Below are 22,853 nucleotides of genomic sequence, written 5' to 3'. Positions count from 1 at the left end.
TTGTCAGTAAATGAATTATTGGCCGAAACATTGGTTTCAATGCTTGTTATAGCACCCTAACGGCTGCTACCGGTAGTAACTCTCTCAGTAACCCTCTCAGTGCTAGACCCTAGAGCAGTGATATGGCAACATAAAAGGCAAATAGCACAGTGAAGTGCAAGATGGAGAAAATGTGTAGGTGTAGGAAAGGCAAAACTGACCCCTGAAGGGCTGGGGTAGATGAAAATGAGGTCACAGGTGCAACTGGGAATGGGGAGTGTCCTCTTTCACATCTACCTATACAAAAAAAAACCCCACCCTGTGTGTTCTTTAATATCTCTCAAAAATATTCTTTTTCAGCTTGAATTACTAAGGAATAGAACAATTCCAGAAGACCTTTCGCAGCACAAAGTGTCTAGGACCACAGACCTGGAGTTTGACTTTGAGACAGAGCCAGAACTTGAGATGGGGTAGGTTACATGTATGTAAGTTGCCCTTTGGGCTGTTATTTCCCCGAGCGTCAGCAGAACTCCATCAAAAACAGGCCACATCCTCAATTCCCAGACACAAGAACCACCCACCAACAGCATCTCCATTTTGTTAGGATTCAGTTTCAGTTTGTTGGCTCTCATCCAGTCCATTACTGCCTCCAGACACTGATCCAGAGATCATGTAGGGCCCCGGTCCAGTATACCTGAAGGAGCGTCTCCACCCCCATCGTTCTGCCCGGATACTGAGGTCCAGTACCGAGGGCCTTCTGACGGTTCCCTCGTTGCGAGAAGCCAAGTTGCAGGGAACCAGGCAGAGGGCCTTCTTGGTGGTGGCGCCTGTCCTGTGGAACGCCCTCTCATCAGATGTCAAAGAGAAAAACAGCTACCAGATTTTTAGAAGACATCTGAAGGCAGCCCTGTTTAGGGAGGCTTTTAATGTTTAATTGTTTTATTTCATTTTTCTGTTGTAAGCCGCCCAGAGTGGCTGGGGAAACCCAGCCAGATGGGCGGGGTATAAATAATATATTATTATTATTATTATTATTATTATTATTATTATTATTATTATTATTATTATTATTTAGCTTGCTGGACCTCTTCAACACTGCCTTATCCACATCTTTGGCTCACAATAAGTGAAACTCCTCTCATAACACTGAATAAGATGGTGCTCTCAAGATGAACAATATCAATTGATGTCCCAGGGGTGTAATTCCACAATTAGGATTAACATTTCTGTCCTATGCTGGAGTGCAACCTGAGACTATTTTTTTGAGTCTGGTGTATTGGCAGAGGCAACAGCTATCTCCTGAATGTAGAGTTGATCTTTGCTGAGTTGGAAAGGAAAAAAAAGGACTGAGATGCTGCCCTCTTGTGGCTGTGAAAACTATCCTACTTAACCTAGGGCTGAGATTCCTAGTGTCTTTGTTGCTGTTGTTCCTTACTGAGTTTGGTTGTATGGGGTTGAGTTCTGGGTTTTGCATGCACATTATTTACACAACTGGAAACATCAGCTCCACACTCTGCACCGCTGTAATCCTGCAGCCCCCCCCCATCTGTTCTGGAAGGTACCTCCTCCTCTATTAGTGGGCATCTCTGCTCAAGCAATAGTACAGGGAGGATGACTTATTCTGCTCCATGTTGTTTCCATTTTATATACTGGACTATGTTCTTCTGTGTTTACTTTAGGCCTGAAGAAGAGGGGGAGAAGAAGGAGGAGTTAAGTTTAGAAGATGCCATTTCTCCTGATGCAGAAGACTCGTCACTGGTCAGTTATCAGTTTTAGTTCCTCCTTCCTGGAAACCTCCACAGCTTAATTCAGTTATCCAGTTTTGTTGCATCTTTGTAAAAATACACAAAATGTATCTTTCTGGCAAAAGAAAGAGAAAAAGGATTCTCTTATGTTCAGTTATTTAGAACTTTAACTTGCAGTGCTCTTCACAGTCTTCTTCTTTGATAGAGTAAACATTGGGAAATTTGGAGCCATCGGGAAATTTGGAGCCAATATGTATATCTGCAAAATGGATCTGTTAAATAAAGATTAATGTTACTATTTTAATATGTACTTTCTCAACCTGATGCTCTTCAGATGTTGCTGGACTGCAGCTCCCATCATCCCTGGTTATTGGCCATGCTGGGTAGAGCTGATAGTTAGTTGGAGTCCAGCAGCGTCTGGGAACCTAAGGTTGGGAAAGGCTGTTCTAGAGTTCCCCCAAATTATATTTTTGCTGTAACAGGTCCTTCATAGACTCACTTGCATATATATTTTGAACTGGAGAGCTGCTGTATTCTCATTGAAGGAGCTACTGTATCTGACAGTGTCTAATACTTATAGCAGGTGCACAGTTTTGACCGTACATGATTAGTCTGTTAACTACACACATTTCTCAGTTAGGATCCTGGCAACAACACACAAGCCCAGCAGTGTGCTTTTTGAAATAGTTTCGGTGTCAGATACCTTAAACCCAGGGTATCATAAGTAGTGTGGCTAGATGGAAAAGAAGACAAGATTTCTGGTCATTTAATAGTGGTGTAGAGGAAGGCATTTGTGCAGAAGTACATTGGGTTTAGAGCTCTGGATGTAGGTACAGTACAGTATCTGATAGTTCTTGTAGAAAAAGTGTGAAGTCAGGTGGAGGAAGAGTACAAACACTCTTAGCTTAATCATTGACCCACCTTCTCTGGAGTGATTCCTGAGGCACTTTCCTCTTTGCAGGCCTGATCCTGAGCTCTATATGAAGCCAAAGAAACTCCTGGCTTCCAAGTGATTTTAATTAGTCCAGCCGCATCAAATGAATGAATGTTTCAAAGATATTCACCACCTGATCTCCCTGCTGTTCCTGTGGAGTATTTCCTGTTCCCTACCCACAGCTCCGAATGCTGTATGGATCAAGAAGTCAAATGTTTATTTGAAACCCAACTGTATCCAGAAGAGAGGGTTGTTTTATGTATATATATATATTTTCAGGCATTTGGGAAACCCTTTTGAAAAGAAGATCTGATCTGTCTGGGGACTTTGTATCCAACTTGGCCACTCCAACAACGTATTTTTTTTGTACATTGTTTTTAATAAGCATTTGCTTTCTTCTTTATTCCATTCTGCCCTTTTAAGGAATCAAGATAGGCCTTGTTGTACTCATGGTGAAAAGAAAGTGATGAGCAAAATTCCAGCATGGGCTACTCAGGCCCACATCCCAGGTTGCTCTATCGTCTTAGGATCCGAGTTTCATTCTCTTGCAAGGGAAGAATGTGTCAGGTGTATTGATGCGTAAATCAGAATACATTTTAACGCTAATGAGTAGGTGCAATGCAATGGCCTGGTGAGAAGAAGAGTGGAGTGATTGAACCTACAGAAATGCGTAAAATACACTTATAGTTAGTGAAGAGAAATCACAAGATGGAATTCATGTCTGCATTGCTGCCTTTGTTAGCAATTTATAGAGTGACCATGGCCTTCCTGGAAAAGTGGGCTGCTTTTTGTGCTTATAAAACGGAAGATCATGGGCAACGAATGGATGATGGTGAAGGTGCTGTGATTATGACATTTCTTAAAATCAACTAAGAAAGAACCATACCTAAAAGATTTCTTCCTATGTAGCTGTGATATTATTAATCTTACAGGTGCTTCCAGAAACATCAAAATGAATTGTTAGGACAATCCCTGCTATATCAGAGGCGCCCAAACTCATGGAAACTCTTAATTCTTCTTTTTTTAAAAAGTTGGGCTTACTTTATTATGCATGGTGCCCCCTGGCACACAGGTACAAAGGAAGACCTGTGGCAATGCACCTCAGCATAACATGCCAACAAAAAGCAGTTCTTTGGTTGCATTTCACTTTTGCTATAAATCAGGTCTGAAGAACCTATGGCCCTCAGATGTTGCCAAACCACATCTCCTTTCAAACTGACCCATTGGCCAGTGACATCTAGAGGCCCACGGGTTCCCCACCCCTTCTGTAAATGGATGCTTGTTACTGCAGATAGATGTGGTAGTAGCTCTCCTTCCACATGTACTTCTCGACGTGATTCAGAGGCACCGTGGCTTCACAAAATAAGCCCCAAACACGCAGTTAAAGTTTTCCTAAGCAACAGAAGCACAATGCAGCCAATAAATGTTCTACTTTGTTCTAAAAAGGCTCATTTGTTGGAGTGTGAAGACACAGTATTAAGGCACAGTAATCTCAGTCCTGCACACTCACCCACATGTGTGCATCCGCATCCGTTTTCATTTTGTATTTATCCAAGGCAGTTGTGTATCTGAACATCTAGAAACTCCACAAGTATCTACATTGGAAAGCACAAGCCATCATTTCAAGAGGATCGGTCTTCGCCACATACACTAATCAGGTCTTTCCTCCTACATGATGATTGATAGGTGCTTCCTCATTAACAGTGCAAGACACACAGCTCATCAGATAATCTGCAGCCAGGCCCTTCTTGCTGCCAACTTCTTTCCACTACTCTTACTCATCCCTGCACTGTCCACCAAAATATCCACAACTCTGCCAACACTTTTGTTGCTTTCTGTAAGCCTTTGCGCTTCTCTGTGCCGTTGTTTCTCTCAGCCTTCTTTCACTTTCCCCCTTCTTCTTAGTCTTACTGCTCTTTTTCCCCCTTAAGCAGCTTGCTTACAATATCTTGAAAATTTTCTTTGTGTCCTGTTGCCGCCAGCTTAATATCTGAGGACAAAACCTCAATGTGCCTTTAATGGACAAGTCATCCAAAGTACTCCTTGGGAGTAACAACAACAACAACAACTACTACTACCGTGTTTCTCATATTATAAGACATGTCTTATATTTATTTTTTCCTCAAAAAAACACACTATGGCTTATTTTCAAGGGATGTCTTATTTTTTTCCTCCTCCTCCTGCCGCGGCCGGCATTGCTGCTGCTCCTATCACTATGTCTTATTTTCGGGGTATGGCTTATATTCCTTGAATGCTTAAAAATCCTGCTATGGCTTATTTTATGGGTATGTCTTAAAATATGAGAAACAGGGTACTACTACTACTACTACTACTACTACTACTATTCCTGGGCTTAATCTGTGCCTGTCGTCCCCTCTTATGCTTCTTCCCATGCATACTTGCTTCTTTCTTCCCAGAATACATGAGCCTCCTTCCATTCTTGCCCCGCAGGCTTTGGGCCATACTTGGGAGTAGGGTGCCAAGCAGCACTGGTGTCTTCTCTGAACCTTTGTTTAGATCAGTTGATGCCAAGCCTCCACCTCTGCAGTAAGTGCCTGTCTGAAACAGCCTCTCCAGTAGTCAAGCCATTTTGCACCTCACAGGTTCGCTGTTAAGGATAAATCCTGGAGGAGTGTTTTGAAGGAGGCCATCCTGCCCAAAAAAGAGAGAAGGGAATCTCTGCTGCTGTTGCTGCTTGTCTCTCATATCTGCTTCCATCCAGCCTTTTCTACTAACTTGGTGACAATTACTGGCCTTGACATTTGTGGCAATTGGGTATGCATGCTGCACACTGCAAAGTAAGTTGTGGCTAATCACAAAAGAAGGCAGCAACTTGAAGCCACTGTTTTCTCAGTACACACGCTTGCAACAAACCCTCACTTGTAAGCATTTCCCCCCCCCGCAGGCGATTCAGAAGCCATTTTTCTTAAGTCCCCTGGGGACTGACTATTCTGTAATATCAGTTTTCTTCTGGGACCGGTTTATTGTGACCATCCACTCTCTGCAGGTATTTAAGGTCTTGGAGCTTTGCTCCTCCCTGTGGAATAGCTGATCACTGTCACAGTGGCAAAGGCCAAGTGTCTGGATAAGGTGCCCTGCAAAAGAGTAACTACTTTTGAGAAAACAAGTCTTTGTGGAGCTGTTCACAAAGTTGAGTTTCTATGGATTCCAGCAGGCATTGGGGCAGCTTGTTCCATACCTTGTCTTGTTCACTGTGGTGTATCAAAAAGGCCTGTTGCAATGAGATAAGGAGGGCAGAGGGTACCAGGAAAAGGAAGCACAGCTGTAGTTTATATAGTCAAACGGTTTAGATTTTTCAGGTGTTTCTGTCACAGCACTGAAAAATAAATGCACTCGGGAATCCCAGCCAGCCAGCAGATGACAGCACGAAAGGACAAGGCATTGGACCACAGGGTCTCCACCATAGCCATAAAAGCCATGTCACAACTGATTAAATGAATGTACTGTATCATTCCTATAACTTGCCATGTTATGACAAGACAGCTTTCACTGTTGTTGTGCTCATGGCAGGAAGCCTTGATTAGCAGTGGTTTCCTACAGCGTGCTTACGTGGTAAAATAGGCACCTGTGCTCTTTTATCACAGAATTTATTCACACAACAAATGGTGAGGAAAATACTCCCCCCACCCCAAAGGCAAGCTTTTGACATTCTGAAAGGTAAATACCACGCAGTTATTGAAGATCTCAACAAAATAAGTTCTGGCCTTAGCACTGCTCCATTAGAAGTCAGCATTGGTAGGAAGACAAGAAGAATAGAATCCTACCTCTGGCATCAGGCCAGTAATTTCTCTGACCTGGCGCAAGCACAGATCTACCAGTGTGCTTTACATTCAATGTGTGATGCCAATGCAGAATTAGCCAGTATAACCTAAAGAGCCTTTGGCCAACCTGGTACCCGCCAGATGTTTGGACTACAACTCTCATCAACCCCAACCAGTGGGCACCAAGTTGGTGAAGGCTGACCTGCACTACTCTGCACAGCTGGTTGAATGTTGCATGCATGCTGAGGGGTAGTTACGCTGTGTGGTCCAAGTACAGATGCCTTAGGCTGCACTCCTGGCCACACCTGGCAATGTTCTATTGAAGTTAATGGAACTTAGACACGCATAAGATAAAACTGTCAATATTTTCCTGGCACTTAAGGGTGCTGTTAAGGGACGCCGGTGGTGCTGTGGTCTAAACCACTGAGCCTAGGGCTTGCCGATTGGAAGGTTGGCAGTTTTAATCCCCGCAACAGGGTGAGCTCCTGTTGCTTGGTCCCAGCTTCTGCCAACCTAGCAGTTCAAAAGCACATCAAAGTGCAAGTAGATAAATAGGTACTGCTCCAGCAGGAAGGTAAATGGCATTTCCATGCGCTGCTCTGGTTTTGCCAGAAGCGGCTTAGTCATGCTGGCCACATGATCTCAAAAAACTGTCTGCGGACAAACGTCTGCTCCCTCGGCCAGTAAAGTGAGATGAGCGCCGCAACTCCAGAGTTGTCTGTGACTGGACTTAACTGTCAGAGGTCCTTTACATTTACCTTTTTAAGGATGCTGTTGGCTCCTGAGTCTCGTGTTTAGAGCCATTGCTTACCTTGGGGTTCGTTCCAGCTTTGTGGTTCTATGATTATACTCTGCACTTAAACCCACAATCACACAATGCACTTGCAGTTCTCAATGTTGCAAACACAAAGGAAATGCAGTTGATAAGGAAATTCTTCTACCAGTTATGCAAAGGTAAGTCCACTAGGCCTCAATGGGGCTTATATACTTGCAAACAACAGCACCATCATAAACCTATTCTGCGGTAACAAAAGCAAATCTTAACCAAAAGAGTTTTAATTATCTGTCTGAAGGCTGGGAAGGGAGTCTGTGAGCCTGGGCAGCACAACCACGAAGGTACTCATCAAGCAAACTTAGATGATAGTAGGGTGAACAGCAGAGCATTCCAGAGGATCTTAAAAGGAGGGCAGAATCATGAGTGGGGAGCAGATAGCCCTTCAGATTTCCCAGACCTAAACTACAGTATATGTGGCTTTAGAGGTTATAGCCAGGGCTGAATTGGGCTTGGACACACGCCTCAAGCCAGTGCAAGAAGCAATACAGTCAAATGCTCCAAATAAAGACCTCTAGTAATTGCCTGGTATTCTGAGCCAGCTATAGTTACTGAACAGTTTTCAAAGGCACCCTCCCATAGAGTGGTCCCAAGTATGTGTGGTAGTGGCCAGATACCCCCTTTTCTGGAAGTGACTGCTTCTGGCACACTAAGTGAAGCTCCTGGCCACGGCTGAACCATGCCCCTCCAAGCGCTAGCAAACTGAATAATCACTCTCAGGTTAGCTTTCCAGCTGAATACACGTGAAACTCGGAAAATTAGAATATTGTCTAAAAGTGCATTTATTTCTGTAATGCAACTTATTATTATTTATTTTTCTTTTAATTTTTACAAATGCTTTCTTTTGGAAATTCCACAGTAATAAAACAAATAGTTACAATAATACAAAAATAAACATCACTATTACATTTCATTAATTACACTCCATTTATAATTGACCTGCCTAACGACAAATAATTACAACAAATAAAGGCTTGACATATTTTGCTTTGCATGTCATGCATCTATCTCATATATTGGTTTCACCTTTTAAGTTGCATTACTGAAATAAATGCACTTTCCGATGATATTCTAATTTTCTGAGTTTCACCTATATAAGAACTCTATCTCATCTGGTTTAAATTTTATGTTAAACTGGGAGCAATATTGCAGTCAGGTATTACAAACCAGCTTACAAGTTGCCTCATGAGCTCAGATTGCATCCACCATAGATTTTGTGTGAAACCGGCAGCTGCAGTTTCCACAGGAATGAAACAACTGCGTAAACTGGACTTCGGATGTGACCTGGAAGAAGGACCCTTTTCAACATCCTCTATTCAGTCTTTCAACATTGTGTAGCTATGTTGGTAACTTGTGTGGTGCTGGAAGTTTATTGGGCAGGAACAACCCTGAGACTCACCCTGCATATCTGTGCTACACCTTTGTAGCAGTATTATATCAGTTTAGCGGTCATGGCTTCCCCCAAAGGAATCCTGGGAATTGTGGTTGCTGCTGAGAATAAGCTATTAAGAGATCCCTAGCCACTGTCCCCCACCCCCAAACAAAACCTCAGCTCAGTGGAGAGGTGGGATGACAACTGAAGCCACTTTAGGTTTCCAACTATATATTGCAGAAAATACTGGGATGTCAAGGACAACTCCCTGCCAACATACAACTCCCGGTAATGTTTGTTAAAAGAAAAGTGATGTCACTATTTCCCTGCCCTTACTTAGACTTTCACTTGTAGAGAGCAGGGATATGCAGAAGAACACATTGGCATCATCTCTTATGTTCTTTACCAAATATTACCAGGAAGATGAGGCAGGAATGAGATGGGTCAGCAACATCTACCTGTCCCCTGTAATATTTAGTTGGCCCTTAACATTCTGATGTAGGTCTACAATGTCCTCCATGGAATTATCACTTCTAGGCAATACCAGGCTGAACAGATTTGCAGTCAACTTGTTTCTAAAGTGACTTTGGGCAGGGTGCTTATCTCTGCATTCCCTGCCAGCTACTAAACTCTTCTATGGGATCACACATGCAAAACAGAGACATTACAATATGTTCTCTCTTCTTAGCTGAGCTGTGGACTATTGACCTCAGTTCCTTTTGCTTCCTCTGACCCACTGAAGTGGAGGCAGTATGAGATGCAAATATAAGCCTCAAGAAGTGCCTAATGTCGCTGGCTTTATATGCCCCTACTGACACAAAGCACTTCTCTGTCCCTCTTGCGCTGTAACAGCTGATCCATTTAGGCAGCTTGGAATCGTAAGAACACAAGAAGAGCCTGTTGAATCAGGTCAAAGGCCCATCTGGATGCTCTCACAGTAGCCACCCAGATGCCTTTGGGAAGCCCACAAGCAGGACCTGAGCACAAGAGCAACCTCCCCACTTGTGATGCCCAGCAAGTGGTATTCAAGAGATACACTGCCTCTGACAGAGGAGGTAGAACATGGCCATTGATAGCCTGATCCTCAATGAATGTAGCCAATCCTCTTTTAAGGTTATCCAAGTTGGCCACCACTACATCTTGTGGAACATCTAAAACGCCGGACAAGCCTATGATGATTCCAAGCCAGGATCATCAGTTGTGTGGACCATTGCAAACCAAAGCATCATTGTGCATCTGGAATGAGGGTCCTTGCAAGTAAATGCCAATCTACACATTCAGAAAAATCGCATGGCACAGCCTGTAAGGCACTATAATACTGGTATGGAAATTCCACAATGAAGTGTTTCCTTGTGGCAAAAACACTGCTTACACAAAGAGTGCTATCGTGTAAGGAAGACAGGATCTAAACCTGTCTGGCATGCTGGTTAGCTAGACATGCTGCATCAGAGATTTTGTATGTCAGGGAAATATTTAAAGAGGCAAACTCCACTGGTGCCCTGACGTCTGATACCAGGGAGGCTGCATTATATCGTTTCCCCAGGCATGTAGTTTGGTACTGAAAAACTGGACATAGGATATGTGGGAGAGCTGAGCCCACCGGTTTCTGCAGGATTAATGTTTGAGTTGTGCCCATTCATCCTTTTCATTACGGATTTCCACTTAGCTAGGGTAAATTACTGAAAAGTACTGGTGGTGGATGATGGTTGGAGGACTTGTCTGTGAATTGATAATGTGCCTGGCTGGTGTTATTGTTGATGAAAAAGAGAGGGCACTAGGATCTGTCTCAGGCTCAGTCCTTTGGTTTGTGGTTGACTGCTGGTCATGAGTAGGGATTGCATGAGTAGCTGTCCAGCTTCCCAACAATCTATCATCCAAAGGTGGTCTCCTGCTTCAAAAGACTCTCCGCCTTGCTGCCCTGTATGCTCAGAACTGCCTCCCATAACGCGTACATGGTGACACCTCTCTTACTTGAAATCTCTCATCAGAAGTAGTATTTTCTGCCCACAGTCATTAGCACAAACATATTATTTCCTATGTATTCCACCTAGTGGTGCAGCAACAAAACTGCTAGCACATTTGCAAAGCTCAGCAGGGTCTAGTATGGTTTCAAGTTGGATGGATGACCGCGTGTTGAGATTCCAGCATTGCAGGGGGGGGTGGAGGACTTGGATGGCCTTTGCGGTCCCTTCCAACTCTATGATTATATGTCATAATGTAGCCTGTCGGCTAATTAAGCCTAACCATGTGTATCTGAAACAACCATATATTCCTTCTCTGCTAACTTCTGCAGCTTTTCCTTTCATATTCTCTAAAATACCATACACACTGATGGAGCTACGTAAATCAATGCATAAAATATATTGCTTTCTGTAGACTATTACAAACTTAACCTTCTTTGAAATAATGGTCATTTCCCAGGAGTAGTTGTAGATCCTCTAAGATGGCTTTCCCCAACCTTGTACCTTCCAGATGTTTTGGACTAGAGCTCCCATTAGCCCCAGGCAGCACGGTCCTGCTGGCTCAGGCTGTTAGGATTTGCGTTGCAAAACATCTGGAGGCACAAGGTTGGGAAAGGCTGCTTTATGATGTGCCAGCAGGATTTTAGGGCTCATCCACACTTACCTTTGCTTTGCATTTGTAGGCACAGGTTCAAGCTTTCCAGATCCAGATCTGAACTCTTTGGGTTTTTTGCCCCACACTTTCCTTGCAAACCCCTCTCTTTCCCGCTGAATTGGAACAAACAGCAATCTGCTGAAAGCCCAAATTGCCATTTGCTCCTATTCGGTGTCAAAGAGTGGGTTTTCCTGGGGAAAGCACTCAGACATGGACTGGGAAAGTGTGTGTGTGTGTGTGTGTGTGTGTGTGTGTGTGTGTGTGTGTGATGGGTGAGGTTCAAACTACTTATTCTCTGTGACTTTAGCATTGCTGTTTAAAGCCCAGTGTTCAGGTTATCCACTGAGATCACTGCATCTACAATCAAATTTTAGGTGTTGGTTTTAGAAATAAAGCAATAAAACACACACACACACACACACACACACACACACACACACACACACACTTCTCCATGTACCCAAATAGTACAGGAAGGAACTTGGCTGCAGTGGCATCTCTTTTTTACAAACATAATTTGAGTAAAAGCATTGAGGTGATAGGCGTGGTAGAATATATTTTGATTCCTTCCCCTCTGAAAAAGCTCCCTGCATGTAGTAAGAGAGTGGGCTATACAAAGCAATCCCCACTACTGTGCTAGGGGAACGTGTGGGGTGTTGGGCATTCCAATATATGCTTCCCTCCTGCCCTCTGAAGTGGTATGGTACAGCATTTGTTCACTACAGTCAACTGCCTCTGTCTATGACCCTCAGTTCCTTCTGTGGAATGGAGCAAAAGCCAGAAACACACACCATCTTGAATTGCTCTGTTTTTGGTTAAACAAGTTGTCTCTCTCGTGCAGATGCAAGAAAATGAGAAACCACATCACGAATTGGTTTCGGAAGAGCTGCCCGAGGAAAAACTGCCTGAGATGGAGATCAGAGTGGTTGGTGAGGAAACTTCCACAAAGGAATCCCTGTTCAAAGTGGTCCAGACCCCTGTGAGTGAGATCGATGAGACAGCCACCCTTCCTGCACAGCTGGATAGATCTCACAGCGTACAGCTTGAGGGCTACCTAGGACGGAAGCACGATATAGAGGCACCTAACAAGAGGGCTTCGAACAGGTACAGTTGAATGTTTGCATGGCTTCTGGGCTTGTCTCTCGTATGAAGAATTGGCAACAGCTTCCCTAATTAACATACACAGCAGCCATTGCCTACCTGGTGCCTTCTGATTGTTTGGAACTACAACTCCCATGATCCATGACCATTGGCTAGGCTGGTGAGACTTGCAGTACAGTACAAAATTTCTGGAGGGTACCACATTGACAAAGGCTGCTTTACAGAGTTGCTATTGCTGGGGGCCACAGGCAGGTAGTTCTCCGCTGCAGGACAAATGAAATAAAGTCAAATCCTATGAGTTCACAACAGATCGAGGCAAATGATGGAGATTATATAGGTGGTGGCACCAGCATTGCCACCCCTGCATGTGTGAAAGGTTCTTGGCACGTTGGGCTTTATGGAAAGGAGAAGTGAAAAGCTTTCTTGCAGTGTAAGGCCCATACTGGCAAAGCCTTTGTGCTCCAGAGGAGATTGGGGCCAAAGCGAGTGTGGTTGTTGTGAGACTTTTCTTAGCATTACTGTAGCATTTGTGGCATACAAATGCAGAAGCACAGCACTGCAGGAGCCCAGTCTGGTCAGCTCAGAAAGGCAAGAACAGGTCAGCCCTGCATATCCTTAAATTCAAGAACAAAGTGTGGTCCACAGTGCCTGTAAGTAAAGGGTCGGCAAGGTTTACCTTGTCTGGGTCGGTTCACTCCCACAGAGATTGCTCTGTGGGCTGGATCACGTCTGCACAGACGCGATTTTCAGCATCTGCGTCTGTGCAGACGAGATTTTCGGCACCTGAGCATGCGCAGACGCGATTTCCGGTGCCGTGGAAGCGAGCCCCCCGTGCATAGAGACTCACTAAGCGGGCGACTCAGTTCGGAGGTGGCTTGTGGGCTATTTAAACGACCCCGTGGGTCGCTTGTAGCCCACGGGCCGCAGATTGCCGACCCCTGCTGTAAGTCCTTACAAGTATCTTGAGCTATTTTAGCCCAACAGGTGGGATCTGGCACTTATTGGCTGGTTCTGCCGCTGTCTCATAGTTGGAATATGCTGTGGCCTCTGTAATATACTTGTGCCGCATCATCAGAAAAAGCTGCAGGGTGAGTACATCACATCTTTGTGTCGAGTAGCCAACAAGCATATTGAGTAACAGGTTGGAAGAGAAGACCAATCCATGGTATCACTGACTCTGTCTGCAGACTCCTCTGACCCTTCTTTTACCACATGTATTTTGCAATCCCTTCCCGCCAGGTTACACAAAGGCTTTGTCTTCCACATGGAATGAATAAACTTTTTTAATGCTTTCTGATCTAAAATTTATTCCTCCCCTCACAGTTCAGAATACATAAATGTATTTTTCTTTCTACAATTACGGCATTGAAAAAATAGTACTCTGGTACTGCTTTCTGTACTTTCTCCTCAGATCTGATGGTTTGCTATCAAGGTTGCCAATGTGCCCCAATGTGAACCAATGATTCAATGTGCCTCAGGGTCCCCTCTGTCTACCAAAATTAGGTTTGAAAGAAACGATCTATTGTAACCAATAGAATAAGCTGCTCTCTCTGCCCTCAACAGTTTCTTTAGTTTGGAAATGTACCCCCAGTTTATTCCCTTCCCTGGAAAGAAGTGGAATGGCTATTGTTAAACGTTCACTCTTCACTTCCCCAGCTGGTGGAAACTTATGGGATTAGTACTAGAGAGTTTAGTTTTCTTTGGAAGAGAGAGCACTGAAGACTTATAGCCATACTTGTAATATTTGTTGTATTTACAAATATACAAGTAGAACATATTGGAAGCAAACTGACCCTTCTGAAGCAAGCAGAACATTGCCTAACACTGCATCAATTTTCCAGGGGGCAACTTATGCAGCCCCCTCCCATTAAACTGCACCTCATTTTCTAGAAATTGTGGGTCTATTTCAAACTGCAAACTGGGCCCAAAACTGTTTCCTTTTCTCTGGAGGGTATCACCTTCAAACGGTGAAACCATTGCATACCAAACATTGGATTCTAGTCATTCTTTGTAAGGGCCATAGAGTTTCTTTTGTTAAATTCTCTGACCACTTACAGTGATAAAAAAAGATGGCCAAACACACAATCTGCTCTAGAGGATATTTTTAGTGGAACAGAAGCATCCGAAGCTGGTCTTGGCATGTTCTGTATCATTTTGTTCCCTTAATAGACACTCCTGAACAAAGATCCTTAGGAATAAGTCTCTCTTGCTTTTCTTTCTCTGAAAGATCTTTGGTTTGGTTTTGCCTACTACAAAAAAATCATTTTTAAAAAAACATCTTCAGGTATATATAACTTTTGTCTCTCCTGGGGAATACAACAATAATAACAATGTTGTTCCGACACCAAAAGTTAAATCTGATATTTTAAAAAACTAGTTTTACCAAAGACACTAATAGCAAATTCTAGTTAAGAGATTTTTCTGATTTTAGAAAATGAGGTAGGAATGAACAAAAAAATCTTTTGAGTCTGATTGGGGGGGGGGGGAAGAGTCATGCAACACAGTCCTATAAAAGTTTACTCAGAAGTGAGTCCTGTTGTGTTTAATGGGCTGTGTTACGGAGTGTGGCATGCAGCCTCAGAAGAGTTTGTGTCCCCTATTGAGCCGTGTTTCTTCTTGGCAGGTCCTGGAATACGTTATACTGTGTGCTCAGAAACAGTGAGCTGACCTTCTTTAAGGATGCCAAAAGTTTGGCCTTGGGTGTGCCTTACCATGGAGAGGAGCCTTTCCGGCTGAAGAATGCCTTCTGTGAAGTAGCTGCTGGTTACAAGAAGAAAAAACATGTCTTCAAGTTGAGGCAAGGCCCCTAACAGCTTTCCAAAACTTTGTTCAAGCGTGAGCCAGTTTGGGTCAAACTCTAAGGCAGACAGTCTCTGGCCATAACATTGCTGTAGATCCTTTAGCAAGATAAGCTTTCTGAGTATAGGCAATCTTCCGTCTGAACAACCTAGAGGTTATCTGGGGAAATGGTGCCTTTCAAGGTGTGGGTCAGAGTGGAACACATATTTTAAGGTCATGAAACCTGGAAAATGTTTACTGAGTCCAAAGTGATGAACACATAAGAGAACTCTCCATTGCATCAAACCACAGGCCCATCCAGCCCAACATCCTGTTTCCCACAATGCAACCAAGAATCCAAGATGCCTATGGGAAGCCCACAAACAAGGCATGTGCACAATAGCTAATTCCTGCCTCTGATCCTGGAGGCAGCATACAGCCAGTGTGCCTTATCCCATGTGCATCATGGGATTTACATCAAAGATTAGGTTGATAGCCACCAACAGCTCTTGTAGCTGTGAGTTCCATAGTTTAACTACGCATTGTGTGAAGAAGTGCTTCCTTTTGTCTGTCCTATATCTAACACCATCCAGTTTCACTGAATGATCCTGGGTTTCTAGTATCATGGGGGGGGGGGGGGACCACACGTCACTTTGTCTTTTATGCACCACCCCAAACATGGGTGCAGCTAGGATTTTTGTTGGCGGGGCAGAACTGACGTGATTGGTCAGTTAAGTATTTCTATTGTTTTACTTGATCTAGGGTGGGGCAGCTGCCCCCTCCCTCCCCACTACATCCAAGACCCCAAATGTTGTAACCTTTCCTTCTAGGGTGTCCCTCTAACCCCTTGATAATTTTGAATCCGCTTTCCTGCAGCTTTCCCCGCTTGAGTTACTGAGATGTTCTTTAGTTAACCCATCTCAGCCTGTTACACAAGAAAGCCCTCCAGACACTAGCATTTCCCCCTTTTATTAATTGTGCGCTTCTCTTGTTGCCTCAGATCTTTTTAGTGCACTTTGGTACAATAATTAAAACACTTATTTGCCAGAGTCACCTCAAACTGAAGAAGTGTGCATGGACACGAAAGCTCATACCAATGACAAACTTAGTTGGTCTCTAAGGTGCTGCTGGAAGGAATTTTTTTATTTTGTTTCTCAAACTGTTTGTTTGCTTATGATGACCTTTATAACCTGCCCTTCCTCCCAAATGAGCCCAGGGCAGAGTTAGTTCATTGAGCAGTTTGTATGCATTGCATTTCCTCTTCACAAATTGCACATACTGTACTGGATTGTGAGACAGGGCAAGGGAGTTAAACGAGGTGATGTTTTGGTACCTTCCAACTCTGTAATGATTTGGTTCTTAAAGCATGCAGTAGCACATATTTGCATTTCTCACTGTATTCAGAGAAGGGTGACAAAGATGTTGAGGGGTCATCTTTGTAGAAAGGTTAAAGGAGTTTAGCCGGGAGAAGAGATGATTGAGAGGTGAAATGATAACCACCTTCAGATATTTGAAGGGCTGTCACATAAAGGCGTGCTATGGTCCATGGGGTCACGAAGAGTCGGACACGACTAAACGACTAAACAACAACACATAAAGGATAGAGTAGATTCCCGCTCCCCAGTTAACTCCAGTTAGATCCAGAGTAGGATCTGAACCAATGATTCATTAAAGGAATTTTTGACAAAACATTAGGAAGAAACTTCCAGACAGTACAAGCTGTTGAAACAATGGCACGGACTAGCTTGGAAGGTGTGGACTCTCCTTCATTAAATGTTTTTAAGCAGAAACTAGATAGCCACCTGTTATGTACTGAGCTGAATCCTAGAACAATAGGATTCAGAATCAGCGGGAGCTACCCAATCCAACTCCAGGTGGAAGTGAATCCGCAACCTGATTGGCCTGCTGGAGCAGCCAATCAGGCGGCTGGCAGAAGTGAATCTGCTACCTGATTGGCCTGTAGGAGCAGCCAATCAGGCTGCAGGCAAAAGTCAATCCACAATATAATTGGCCCACAGGTGTAGCCCTGAAGTAGCCAATCACGCAAGGCCCATTGTGTAAATAATGTATATAAGCAGATGGTTTTGGGAAAAGAGCCATTCGTCTTCTCTTCTCCTCCTTGATGACTATGAGCTGAATAAAGAGCATGAAATTCACTCTTGACTCCGAGTATATTTCACTGGCGACGAAGGTGGGATCCTGCTGAGCTGACCGCCACCACGCACTGCACCGCAGCACCGCCACCTGCTGCACCGCTGCATCGCACCGTGCATCCAGGCTTCAGCTCCAGGACCCAAGGAACCCAGAATGGCAACCGACAGCAGCTTCTCGCCATTCAAACCAGCATCAGGAGACTGGGAAGGGTACGCCGCCCGTTTCAACTTCCTCCTGCAAGCGAAAGAAGTCACCAACGATGCCATGAAGAGGGCGACATTCTTCAGCGTCTGTGGAGAGGAGACGTTTGAAATCGCCCGGGCTCTCCTTGCACCTAGAGATGTCGCTACCGTCTCTTACAAAACAATAATGGAACGGCTGAAGGAGCACTTCTCACCACAGCCCTCGGTGGTAGCTTGCCGAAATGCCTTCTACGCAAAACGGCAAGCCCCGGGGGAAACCATAACTGGGTTTGTGACCTCCCTCCGCCAAGCCGCCCGGTTATGCAACTTCTCAGAATTGGAGAACATGCTTCGTGACTGCCTCGTCGGTGGCCTGAGGGACGAGATGTTGCAACGACGCCTCTACGCCAAAAAAGACCTCACGTTCCAGATTGCTCTGGAGGAAGCCCTGGCAACCGAAGCCGCCGAGAGGTCAACGCAAGAGGCACGACCGGCCCCGCCATCCCAACCGAGGGTCTACCACGAAGACCTCACCGACGAATCCGAATCTGACAGGGAGGAAGTACACCGAGTACAGCGGCGCACTCAAGCAGCACACACACCACAGCAGCCTCGACGAGAAGGAGGGAACTGTGCAAGCTGCGGGGAGAACCACGAGAGGAGGACCTGTCGTTTCCGCAACGCAGAGTGCAGGCAGTGCAGAAAATTGGGACACATCGCCCGGGTGTGTCGGGCTCGACTCACCCGTCGACAAGCATCAGATGACCGACCCAGGAGCCCCAGGTCACACGGCACCATGCACCAAGGCAACTCGACGGAGATCACGGACTACCAGGTATTCCAGTTGCCCCATCCCAGCACAGAGAAAATTTATATAGAGGTACAGATAGAGGGAGCCCCATGCCGCATGGAGCTGGACACGGGTTCAACTCTATCCATAATCTCGGCCCGAACATTAAGGGAACTGTGCCCTAATGGGGGTCCCAAACTAAGGCCGGCCCCATTCACCCTCCGGGACTTCCAGAAACGTAAGGTCCCTACTATGGGGGTGGGGACCTTCAGGGTGCAATATCGAGGGCGAAAGCAACAATTGGACTTGCTGGTAGTTAAGGGCCCCTACGTTAGCTTACTGGGACTGGCATGGTTTGGACCTCTGGGGCTAGCCGTTACCGGGGTGAACCGCACTAGCTTACAAGTGGACGTGGACGCCATATGCAAAGAGTTTCCAGGGGTTTTCGATGGGGCATTGGGACGATATACAGGACCCCCCATTGCCCTACAGCTAGACCCCGCTGTACGACCCATCAGGCACAAGGCCCGCCGGGTCCCGTTTGCCCTGAAACCCCGCATAGACGAGGAATTGGACCGGCTCGTGGAGCAAGGAGTGCTGGAGCCGGTGCCCAACGCCCCCTGGGAAACTCCAATTGTCACACCCGTCAAGCCTAACGGTTCGGTCCGCATCTGTGCAGACTACAAATGCACCATAAACAAGGCTCTCACGGCCCATGCATACCCAGTGCCAGTGGTCAGCCATGTCCTCGCCACCCTGGCTGGGTCAAAAATCTTTGGCAAACTGGACTTGGCCCAAGCGTATCAACAGTTGCCTGTGGACGAAGCCACAGCAGAGGCTCAGACGATTGTGACGCACAGAGGGGCATTCAGAGTAAAGCGGCTGCAATTTGGCGTTAGCGTGGCACCAGGCATATTCCAGAATCTAATGGACTCTCTCCTTAAAGGGATTCCTGGTGTCACCCCCTTCTTTGATGATGTACTGATCGCCGGGCCCACACCAGAGGAATTTGAGGACCGCCTCCGCTCCGTCCTGCACCGTTTCCAGACGGCGGGCCTCAAGGTGAAGCGGGAAAAGTGTTTACTGGGAGTGCCGCAGGTGGACTTTCTGGGATTTAAGGTGGACGCAGAAGGGGTCCATCCAACCGGTGACAAGGTACGGGCCATTTGTGAGGCCCCAGCGCCCAAGAGCAAGCCCGAACTTCAGTCATTCTTGGGACTATTGAACTTTTACCATGCCTTCCTTCCCCATAAGGCAGCGGTAGCGGAGCCCCTACACAGACTCCTAGATAAAAGGGCCCCTTGGGTGTGGGGCCAGCGACAAAGGGCCGCATTCCAGGCAGTCAAGGACTTGCTCGTCTCGAACTCGGTCTTGGCACACTTCGACGAGAGGCTGCCAGTGGTGCTGGCATGCGACGCCTCTCCCTATGGCATCGGCGCTGTCCTGGGACACCAACTCCCGGATGGAAGAGAGGTGCCGGTGGCATACTTCTCCCAGACGCTTGCTGCAGCCGAACGAAACTACTCACAGATTGACAAGGAGGGTCTGGCAATCGTGAAGGGCGTAAAAAAATTCCATGATTTCTTGTACGGGCGGCCCTTTACCATAGTGACTGACCACAAGCCGTTGCTTGGCCTGTTTGCCCCTGAGAAGCAGACCCCCCAAGTGTTGTCTCCACGTGTCCTCAGGTGGTCAATTTTCCTTGCCGGCTACCAGTATGCACTAATCCACCGCCCTGGGAAGGCGATGGGCCACGCAGACGCCCTCAGCAGGCTACCACTACCAGAAACAGGCCCCGACCCAGCGCCTGCGCAAGAGGTTATGACCCTGGAGCTGCTTCCCGACCGACCCATTCAGGCACAAGAAGTTGCGCACCATTCCACAAAAGATAGGGTCATCTCCCGGGTCCTGGACTGGGTGTGGCGAGGATGGCCCAGCAGCAGCCCCGGGCCAGAATTCGCTGGCTACACAAACCGCAAACATGAACTGTCGGCCCACAAGGGGTGCCTGTTATGGGGAAGCAGGGTTGTTGTTCCCCAGCCCCTCCGCAAAAGGGTCCTCACAGCCCTACACGAGACACACCCAGGGGTAGTGAGGATGAAGGCCCTTGCCAGGAGTGATGTGTGGTGGCCGGGGATTGACAGAGAGATAGAGGCCTGGGTCCAACACTGCCAGACCTGCCAAGAATCCCGCCCGGATCCCCCAAGGGCCCCAGTCCAGCCCTGGGAGTCCGCCCGACATCCATGGTCACGCTTGCACGTGGACTTCGCTGGCCCCTTCCAGGGAAAAACATTCTTCATAGTGGTGGATTCCTACACCAAATGGCTGGAGGTCGCACTGGTACCATCCACTTCTACGGCGGCAGCCATCCGGGTACTACGTAAGCTGTTTGCGACCCACGGGCTCCCTGACACCCTCGTCTTGGACAATGGAACCGCATTCACGTCAGAGGAGTTCCAGACCTTCACAGCGCAGAACGCCATCCGCCACATCCGCTCAGCACCATTCCACCCTGCCACCAATGGCCAAGCGGAGCGCATGGTGCGGACCACCAAGGACAGCCTCCGCCGCATGACACAAGGGGACTGGGAATACCGCCTTGCCGCATTTCTTCTAGCACAGCACAGCACCCCAAGCACAACGACGGGCCGGAGCCCAGCTGAATTACTAATGGGCCGGCGCCTTGCAACTAGACTGGACCGACTTCACCCCGACAGAGCTCAGGATGAGGTAGTGGTGGGGAAAGGCAGGAACCCCCGGACATTTGTGGCCCAGGACCCAGTGTATGCAAAGAATTTTGGGGCAGGCCCAGCATGGGTACCCGCCACAGTCACCAAGGTGACCGGTCCCGTGTCGTACGAGGTACTAACGGAAGGGGGGCAATGTTGGCGCCGCCACTGCGACCAGATACGGCGACGATTCCCAGGAGGAACCCGGGAGGAGAGCGGGACAGAGGGGTCCCAAGGGGACAGCAGGGCAGTGAGGCCTGTAGAGCGAGAGGGGTGGGCAGAGGAAGCAGAAGCAGTAGGCACAGAGGGGCGCCCCGAGGCTGGAAGGACACCGGAACCAGAGCTACAACCTAGTGGTTCAGTGGCGCCAGACCAGACAGCCCCGGCACAGCCAGCAGCCTCGGAACACGAGCCAGAACCAGAACCCCTGACCAAGGAACACCCCAGGCCACAACGCACACGGAGGCGGCCAGCAGACCTTGGGGACTACGAATGCAACTTCCCGGGCAGGACTGGAACTTAGAGGGGAGGGGTGTTATGTACTGAGCTGAATCCTAGAACAATAGGATTCAGAATCAGCGGGAGCTACCCAATCCAACTCCAGGTGGAAGTGAATCCGCAACCTGATTGGCCTGCTGGAGCAGCCAATCAGGCGGCTGGCAGAAGTGAATCTGCTACCTGATTGGCCTGTAGGAGCAGCCAATCAGGCTGCAGGCAAAAGTCAATCCACAATATAATTGGCCCACAGGTGTAGCCCTGAAGTAGCCAATCACGCAAGGCCCATTGTGTAAATAATGTATATAAGCAGATGGTTTTGGGAAAAGAGCCATTCGTCTTCTCTTCTCCTCCTTGATGACTATGAGCTGAATAAAGAGCATGAAATTCACTCTTGACTCCGAGTATATTTCACCACCTATCAAGGATGCTATAGCAGTGGATTTTCTGCAATGTCAGGTTACACTAGATGACCTTTTGAAGTCCCTTCCAACACTCTGTGTGGACCCAGGGGCGGAGGAAGGGGGGTGCGGTGGGTGCGGGCCACCCTGGGTGTCACCACTGGGGATATGTGACAAAATGCCAGGTGGCACTCACCGTGGTTCCTGCAGCGTGCCTGAGCCACGCGTCTCTCCTGGGAGTGACTTAGTGGCTTGGGCACCCACAGGCTCCACGCTGCCCCAAACAGTCTGCCCTCCGCCTCCCCCTCAGCTGTAGGGTGGCTGAGTGGGAGGAGGCAGGCAGATTCCTCGGAGCCCCCGTGGAGCGTCCTGCCCTAGCTGGCCCCGCCCCTGGGCACAGGGACACGCACGCCGCCCCAGGCGCCCAGTTGGCTTGGCCCCGCCACTGTGTGGACCTCCTGACAATAAAAGCAAACTCTTCGAGTCACCCTTTTAAAGTCACCCTTAGGGCCAGGTGACTTTTTTAAAAAGTGTATTATATAATGACTACAGGTTCTTGTACTTTGCAGACTCAGCAACGGGAGTGAATGGCTCTTCCATGGCAAAGATGAGGTAGGTGTTGTAGTGAATCCTGGGCTTATGGAATGAACCGTAAATGTGTCACTGTTTCCATGTACCACTTTGCATCATACTGTTTTGCTAATCAAAGCTTTGGCATGGCTGGGCCACTAACCATGACTGCTCATTAAATCAGCAGTCAAGGACAGCTAGGGTCACACCCACTTGACGGTGTGGGAAGGAGCTGGAATATATTTAGGTTTTCATAGGGTAGGAGAAAATGAGTTTGTATTTCATCAAATAACGATTTTAAGTTACTAAAGCTGGCTAGCAAAATGCCACCTTGGGGCTTGCGGTTGTTTTTTGAGGACTGAGTGTATTAAGACTAGTAGCACATGTGTGTCT

At 47.0% G+C, this 22,853-nt stretch overlaps 1 protein-coding gene across 10 annotated transcripts in view; it reads left to right on the top strand.

Annotated features, from left to right (window-relative positions):
- SPTB (spectrin beta, erythrocytic) overlaps positions 1-22,853 on the top strand; it is a 101,971-nt gene that overhangs the window by 73,149 nt on the left and 5,969 nt on the right. For 8 of the 10 annotated variants that reach the window (XM_088663376.1, XM_088663342.1, XM_060277819.2 and 5 more), the window contains 5 exons: positions 340-449; positions 1,659-1,737; positions 12,102-12,364; positions 14,985-15,158; positions 22,460-22,502. In XM_088663376.1, coding sequence (XP_088519502.1) covers positions 340-449; positions 1,659-1,737; positions 12,102-12,364; positions 14,985-15,158; positions 22,460-22,502 — 669 coding nt within the window. Of the gene's footprint in view, positions 1-339; positions 450-1,658; positions 1,738-2,685; positions 4,104-12,101; positions 12,365-14,984; positions 15,159-22,459; positions 22,503-22,853 lie in introns of those variants that run through there. The other 2 variants (XM_088663386.1, XM_088663382.1) reach the window with 1 other exon arrangement.

This window comes from Zootoca vivipara, chromosome 1, assembly GCF_965207765.1.
Source record: "Zootoca vivipara chromosome 1, rZooViv2.hap1.1, whole genome shotgun sequence".
NCBI classification, from domain to species: Eukaryota; Metazoa; Chordata; class Lepidosauria; order Squamata; family Lacertidae; genus Zootoca; species Zootoca vivipara.
This window is presented reverse-complemented; position numbering and strand designations above follow the sequence as displayed.